At 28.6% G+C, this 8,626-nt stretch overlaps 1 protein-coding gene across 1 annotated transcript; it reads left to right on the forward strand.

Annotated features, from left to right (window-relative positions):
- Positions 1–5,598: 5,598 nt before the first annotated feature.
- LOC150029733 (uncharacterized) lies at positions 5,599–6,789 on the forward strand. The gene has a single exon (XM_090310412.1). It carries the CDS (start codon positions 5,599–5,601, stop codon positions 6,787–6,789), a length of 1,191 nt encoding a protein of 396 aa, XP_090166538.1.
- Positions 6,790–8,626: the final 1,837 nt, after the last annotated feature.

The following is an 8,626-nucleotide window of genomic DNA, read 5'->3' on the forward strand; positions in this document are numbered from 1 at the left end:
AAAAAACTAAAACTATGATAAAGAAATTTGAAGAAAACGAGTCTAACTTTTAAAAAATTAAATAGTTATCGAACGAGGTCTAAATAACTGTGGGCTTTACCTATATACACCATTACCAAACAATCACTATTTTAAAACATACATAATTTCGAACAATCTAAAATTTCTTCCAAACGTATTCATTAGAAAATATTCCTAATTTGTCACCAAATATAAACTTGCCAATAGTTGGGAGAAAGTGAATCTATTGAAAATATATTTAAAAAAATGGTCTATTAATTTTAATATAATTATGTAGATAAAACATCAATTACCATTTTTAAAATCGATTATGGATAATCTAGACCCTACCATTGTCTAACGAAAAGGGTAAAATAAAAAAATAAAAAAGCAAAGAAAGAGAAGATAAGGATGGGTTGGAAGTTGAAGATAAGATTAGAGAGCATAAAATTCACAAAAGAGAAGAGTATTTGAACAAAGCTAATATTTTTTTCTGATTCAGTTACAAATGGTGGGCCCACTATGGTGGAAACAAATTAATTGTCCCTTTCATTGGGTATTATTCGTATTGTTACAACACTAGGGTTGTGATTAAACCATGGGGATATAAATGTTACAAGTTTAACTTTATGAATTCTTTATTTTAATGTTTAAACACACACACACACACATATATATATTGGTCTAAGTTATTTTCTTAATCTTTGGATTTTCGAACTCTATGATTTTAAGGTTCGATGGATGGATGTCCTAAAATTGAAGTTAAAATACGATCGTATGTCTTATTTTTCAAAATTAGGGGTTTTTGACATTTTGCTTACATCATATTCGTGTGAAATGACAAAATTCCGAAATCGTCAAATTTGTGACCAATTAAGAGTTGGCATGTGTCTCAAATTAAAATTGAGGACAAATTCTGTGTTTTTGTCACAGACGTTGATTGAGTAAAATTAATTTCGACCAATTTGACGTTATAATTTGGACGTTGGGCACCCAAATATGGGCTTAAGATGGGCCTAAAATGCAAAAATAGGCCTAAGCCCAGTTAATTGGGCCTAAAGACTAGGCTTAAGTCCAATTAAATTACGTCCAAAAGTCAGACCCATGGCCAATCAAGGCCAGGCCCAAGCCCATGAAGCCCATCAAGGAGCTCTATTAGAAGATCCTCTCATTTGCAAAGGTCAGCATTTATTACACAGAGAGAATTCATCAACACTTCACTAAAGACCCACAGCTGCAGTCTTCTCATTATAGATATATTTCTATGTCCATGGATATAGACTAATACTAGCAAGATATATTTCTGTGTCCATGAATATAGTACCAATTCTAGCAAGTAGTCCTTTACGTGTGTTTGTAACTCCAACTAGGTCAAATTACCGGTTTAACCTTCGGTGTGTCAATGAGAGGGTAGAGTCCTTTGTTCAAGTTCTAGAGACACCACTTGAGGGAACACTCATCTACTTACCCTCAAAGAGGGAAGGAGTGAATTCTATCTTGTACTATTATGTTCCCAACTCCCCACTCTGTTTTTTATCCCCAAAATAGTAGGCATATTGGGTCAGCGAATTGGCCACCTTCACCCATGCAAATCAAAGGAAAATTTCTCGTGAACAAGAGTTCATAATATACTCAGGATTAAGACTAAGTCGCCTAAGTCAACTTTCTCTAATTTCTTTACGATGATTTTCATCTATCTTATAAAATATACGGATTCATAGTCAACTTTCTGAAACAATTTTTTTAAAAAAGAAATAAACTTTTATTTTTTTGATTTTAAAGTAGATAACAAAATTAAAGAAAGAAATAAGTGGAAGTAGCATTTCATTTGATTTTCAAAATCTAAGAATTCAATAAATAAATAAAACCTTTTTTTTTTTTATACCAATTTGATTTTGGATCTTTCATTTTTTACAGTTAAGCTTAGTAAACATTCTTCTATATATTAATTTCTTTGTTTTGTTATTTAACTTCAAAAAGAAAAAAAAAACTAAGCCAATTTTAAAAAAGAAATAAATGAAAGTAGTATTCTTAAGATTTGATTTTCAAAATCTAAAAAGTAAAAAAAAAAAAAAAAGAAAAGAAAAGAAAAGAAAAGAAAAAATATTAAGACCTACCAATTTAATTTATAATTTTCGATTTTTAAAATTAAATTTAATAAACACTTTTCTACCCATTGATTTCTTTTTTTTTTTAATTTAAAAAATGGTTATTTTCGAATATAGAAAAATAAATAAAAATGTTTACAAAATATAGCAAATTTTAGATCTATCAATGATAGACACTGATATATTTCTATCAGTATCTATCAGCGTCTACCATTAATAGTTCTAAAATTTTGTTCCATCTTGTAAATATTTTCAACAATTTTACTATTTGAAATAATTTTCTTTTAAAAAAAAACAAAACTAAGCCAAATTTTGAAATATAATAAATGGTTTTTTAAAAATTTGTTATGGTTGAAAAAGGTATAGGGTATTGAGAATGAGAGGAAATACATGCATGTAAGAAACAACTAAATTAGAGGAAATAAATAAATAATAAAAAGTAGGGCAAAGTCAATAGATTATGAAAATACATATGAATGAATATGATCAAATTGTTAAGACTCATAATCAAATCAAGGAGTTAAAGAATTAGAATGATTTGAATTTTTTTTTTAAAGTGTTTATTATTTAAGAAAAAAATAATTTTCATTAGGTGTTAAAGCATGTTTTTAGACTTTTTACCTCACTTATTTGTTTTTATGATGAAGTTTGAGAAAGCTAAAATAATGTTTGAGAAAATTTTTTGTTGAGTTAGAAACTTTATATTTTATTTTTTGTTATAATGAATGGGTCTCAAAGTTTGTTATGCCTAGAAGATATATTGATTCATTAGTGTCGTGTTAATATCCATTCATATATTACATTTATAAATTTATCCTATATATGAAAAAAAATGTTATTAGGAGAAACTCTTTACCTATACATATTGCCTTTATATTTTTAGTAAATTTATGTGTTACACTTTACCTATGGGAGTCAACTTTTCACGTGTAGTTGTTCATTTAAAGAATAATGAAGGAGACGTTTCAAATCTTCACAAAACATATTTTTTTTATAAAAAGAATTTAGGTCGAATAAGTACCATTGGTGCAAACTCTCTGAGATGGAATGCCATAATAAAATTTGTTAAATTGTCTAACTCTTAAAAATCAATGATAATTATTAAAACAAACTATATCATATTTATTTATTGCATGCCAAACAAAAACCAATTTTTCTTTTTAAATTAGAAAAGAAAACACTAAATTAAACTCTAAACAAAAATTATATCAATTTAAATCCTAAACTTTCGTAGATATATCAATTTTACACCCTTCATTACGTTCTTTCTAGGTAAATATCGTGTGATACATATAATTTTATCAACTAAACTCCTAAACTTTCATAAACAAATCAATTTAGACTCTCATCTAAAACTTCTTTTGAAAAGTGTCCATGCATCAAGTTTAATCATCTATTTTATTAATTCAACATCTCGAAAAGTCTACACACGTATAAGAATGATGCATCGACAATTTTCAAATGTAATCTTAATAAAGAGTTAAATAATTGATTCACTTATAATAATTTAAAAGATAAATATTTTTAAAAAAATTATATAATTCTTACAATATTTTTTAAATCAAATCTAAAAAGAGACGATTAATCGGTAAATTTATAAAATTCAAGATTTAAATAGGTCTAATTTAAGGGATGTAAAATGAAAATTTCTCAAAAATGGATTATAGACAACATGATTTCACATTTTTCTTGAATAGCTAGCCTCACGCACATATGTATAGATTTAAAAATCTTCCACGTGGTCTGTCATGCATGCATTTTCGGAAACCGGTGAGATGTGAGACTGTGAGAGTTGTAATATTTTGGATTTAATTATTCTTCTTTTGGCTTATTTTTCAAAAGAATTTGAGGAATATTCTTTTTAAATAATAATATGGATAATTTGAAATTATCATATATATAAATATATATTTATTAAATCTGTGGATGGATGATGTTTTACTTTATTTGAAAAAGAAAATAATGGTATGAAACAAAATTTAATAATTATTAAGAAAAAAAATTAACGATTATCTATGTATTATCCTTACTATGTTTATTAATATTGAAATATATCATAAATAGTTGATCATATGTATTACTTCCATCGACAATAATGATATGATATTTTCATAATTGACCTTCTAAACAAGTCAAAAATGACATAAATTACATATCTAGTACGTCAGTTCTGAAAGATACGATAAGAATGTTGATTTCATGATATTCAGATGTCACATGCAGAACACGACATCATACTATAATAGAATATGTTTAATCAGATTTCCAGAAGTGACATCGATAAAAACAGAAACCTTAAAATCTAACAACTCAAAGCATTCACACTCTTAAAAGTTAAAATAAATATTCTTAATCGTGAATATTTATGAAAAGTAACAATTTTATAAATGTTTGAATATTTATGAAAAGTAACATCGATAAACTTTAGTTTGTTTTCTCCTAATATTTTTACTGTAATTTTCATCTATCCTAAAGAAAAATTTACATTCATAGCCAACTTTGTGTAGCTCACTCTATCATCCAACTATAGTTTGCCAAAATGAACATAGCTTCAACTGGCATAGTGTTTGTATTATTATCCTCAAAGTGAGAGATTCAACTCCCCTACCCCACATATTGTCAAAAAAAAAAAATCTTAGTTTGTCACACGATCAACTCTTCTCATATATACATATATACAAACTTGGATGCATCCCGTGTTGTACTCATTTTTGTAAAACTCACTCGAGTATCAACGTGTGCATGGAGATAAGTATAGTGTTGTGGCTACACTCAAATATTACTCATATAATTGAATTATTTATTTTCTATGGTGAAGTAAGAATAATAAAAAGGATGTGGTTTAGAATGTATACATTTTTGTTTAGTTCATCGGTTTGTGATGTGACAAACTTTTTTTCCAAATATATATTTTTGATTTTTTTTTTTTTGTTATGTGATTTTGGAATGATGAAATAGGATAAATGCAATCCATTGAACCTAAATATGACTTTCCATGAAATAAAACATAATGAGCAATACTTGGTGATTAATATTTGGATGTATCCTATTTCTATGCATTTCACTTTCATCGCACACAATAAGAATTAAAATATTTAAATAAAGATATAAAAAGAATTTAGCACTTAACAAATTATGATAAGATAATTTGGTGGATGCACAAAGATAGATATAGACCCAGATATATCTGAGTAATTTTTTACTGATACAACTTTTCTAATCATATGGTAAATTGTGATTGGACTATTGGGTCAGAAAGATAGGTGGAATGCAGGATGCAGTGGGGTATTTTTCATCTTTAATTACCACTAGTTACTAAAGGACAAAAATGCCCCTAGTAATTCGTTTACCAAGAGAATAAAAAAACTTAGAAAAAGAAAAATAAAAATAAAAAGTTTAACCCCAAGGCTTATAAATAAACTCCATTGTTGCACCTTAAAATCAGAGTCCAGAAAGAACAAGAAGAACAAGAAAGACAGAGAGAGCCTCGATGACGAGGAAGAAAGTGAAGTTGGTTTGGATTGCAAGCGATAATGCAAGAAAAGCCAGTTTCAAGAAACGAAGGCTCGGATTGTTAAAGAAAGTAAGTGAACTCACCACTCTCTGCGGCGTTTTCGCCTTTGCCGTCGTCAATGGCCCCGACGAGGACCATCCTGTCATCTGGCCATCTCTCTCCGTCACTCAACACCTCTACCATCGCTTTCTCAGCCTTCCGGAAGTCGAACGCCAGAAGAAAATGACGAATCAAGAGACATATCTCAAGGAATGCACCACCAAAGCTCATGATATGCTAAAGAAACTCGTCAAGAAGAATCAAGAACTCGAACTTGATCTTCTGATGCATCAATTGCATCAAGGTCATCATATTTCCCAACTCATCAATGGGGAATTGCTCGCATTGTTCTGGATGGTCGGAGAGAGAATAAGAGACTGCCAAAAACGAATCGAGTATCATCAACAGGTTCATCGTCTTCCTCCTCCTCCTACTGAATTTGTTCCTTCTAACTCTCATCTGCTTGAAATAGGGAGCAATGAGATGGATCTTGTTGATAATGGAAGGAATTTGATGGATCAATGGTTTATTGATATGTTGATGAATTCGAATGATAAAATTGGGGGAAGTAGTAGCAATATGGCAGGGGAGTTAAGGTTTGTTGAATCAGAAGTGAATATGGGCGATTTGATGAATGGAGAAAATTTGGTGGTGGGAATCAGCGAATTAGGCGGAACGGAAACGATTATTGTTGAAGTAGATGGCGATGAGAACATTTTGTTATCGGAGTGGAATTTTGGGGTAAATGACAATTCTGGAATGTGTGAGATTGAGAAGCTTGTGAACGACATTAATGGCGTTGGTGTTGAGGCTACTGTTAGTCATATGGATTTCACTCACCAAGCGGGTTTTGGAATCGGTGGTGACGTCAATGGTGGAGACCCTATGGGGAGTCTGTACTCCGATGCCTGCTACTACGGCGACAGTGGTGGTGTAAGGATTGATGTGAATGATGATGTAGAGATGTTGCTTCATGGATTGTTTGAAAGTGAAATAAGCTGCAGCAATGGAAATGGAAATGGAAATGAAATTCAACATGGAAATGGAAATGAGAATCAGAATAATGAAGGTGAAGACGTTGAAGATGATCTTCTAAGTAAGGAATGGCAAAACAAATTTACTCCATGATTGCTTCTTCTTAATTAAGTTCTAAATAATGGAGGAATTTGAGGGTTACTCCAATTTTCTCTATCTCTAAGTTAATTGAGTGAAGTTTAAATTGTCTCTTTTTATAAGAATTTAAATATCTGATTTTTCATATATTATTGATATATACTTATTTAGTGAATTCGAAAATTCGATTTTCGATCTCTCGCAATTTTTTTATAATATTTGGAATGGAAGAATAGAACGGCTTCGAATGCATGAACTAGGTTTATTTTAATAAAATTATAAATGTTTTTTTTATTATTATTGTAACTCCCACAATGGTCTCGCATGCATGCAATTATAGAAGATGGTGAAACGTGAGTACATGAGGGTGGCAATATTTTGGATAATTATTCTCTTTTGGCTTATTCTTGGAATTTAAGGAATATTCTTTTTAAATAATAATGGGTATATTTTTTTTAGGAATAATAATGGGTATTTGAACCATAGAACATATTTGAAATCTTATAAACATATTATTAAAAAATGAGAATGACTGATATTTTAAATTAATCTCATTTTGAGGTATATCTCGTCTTGTTTTGGGAGTAAAGAGAGACAATAATGATACGAAACAAAATTTAGTAATTATTTGAGAATATTTGTTGGTTAGCCATGTGTTATTTTTACTATGTCTATTAATATTAAAATATATTATTAATAATTACAATTATGTATTACGTTTGATTGATAACGAACGATATGGTATTTCAATAATTGAAAATGTAAACAAGTCAAAAATGACGTAACTTACGTATCTAGTACGTTGGTTTTGAATGTCATGATAAGATCATTGTTTTTGTGGTATTCAAATGACGCGTGCACAACGAGACATCATATTATTATAGAATATGTCAGGTTAGAGTCTTCACATGTGACATCAATAAAAATAGTAACCCTAAAAAGCAACGACATAAACCAACTAAACTTAAAAACATAAAGGTTGAAAAAACATTTTTAGTCATTAACTTTTAACAATTTAGGTCCTGTTTAGTAACTATTTGATTTTCTAAAATTAAGCCTATAATTTTTTTTCCCTTTGTTTTTTACTTTTTACTAATATTTTTAAAAATCAAGCCAAGTTTTGAAAACTAAAAAAAATCATTTTTATTTTTTTTTAATTTGACTAAGAATTCAACTATTTACCTAAGAAATATGCAAACAATTGTAGAAAAGAAATTACGAAGAATTAGGCTTAATTTTTAAAAATAAAAAATAAAATGGTTACCAAATGAAGTATTAGTCTCTTTTGATTTTAATATATAACAAACACTTATTTTTATATTTTTTATTTTTGCAACAATTTAGTCCATATACACTTTCAAATTTTTAACAATTGTACAAGGCAGAGACTACATTATGACAAATGTTAAAATACATATACTAAATTGTTACATAATAAAATTGATGACTAAGACCTCATTTGATAATCATTTAGTTTTTTTTTAAAAAAAAATTAAGCCTATAGTTCTTCCACCTCTAACTTTTTAATTTGTTATCTACTTTTTACTTGTGTTTTCAAAAATCAAGCCGAATTTTGAAAATTAAAATAATAGTTTTAAAAGCTTGTTTTTCTTTTTAGAATTCTGCTAAAAAATCAATTTTTGTACTTGAGAAAGATGCAAATGGTTGTAAGAAATTAAGATGAAATATGTTAATTGTCAAAAAACCAAAACCAAAAAACAAAACGATTACCAAATGAGACCTAATTTATTACAAAATAAAAAATATAGAGAGAGAGATATTGAGGCTTAGTTTGGAGTTGTAGCTTCTAAAATAATTTCTCGTGATTGTAGTTCTAAAACACAATTGTAAA

The sequence above is a fragment of the Benincasa hispida genome, unplaced genomic scaffold, assembly GCF_027475165.1.
Source record: "Benincasa hispida cultivar pf3 unplaced genomic scaffold, pf3_genome.v1.1 HicScf968, whole genome shotgun sequence".
NCBI classification, from domain to species: domain Eukaryota; kingdom Viridiplantae; phylum Streptophyta; class Magnoliopsida; order Cucurbitales; family Cucurbitaceae; genus Benincasa; species Benincasa hispida.

Excerpts from the sequence above, each read along its gene's own strand:
- LOC150029733 (XM_090310412.1), top strand. The coding sequence starts at position 5,599 with ATGACGAGGAAGAAAGTGAAGTTGGTTTGGATTGCAAGCGATAATGCA.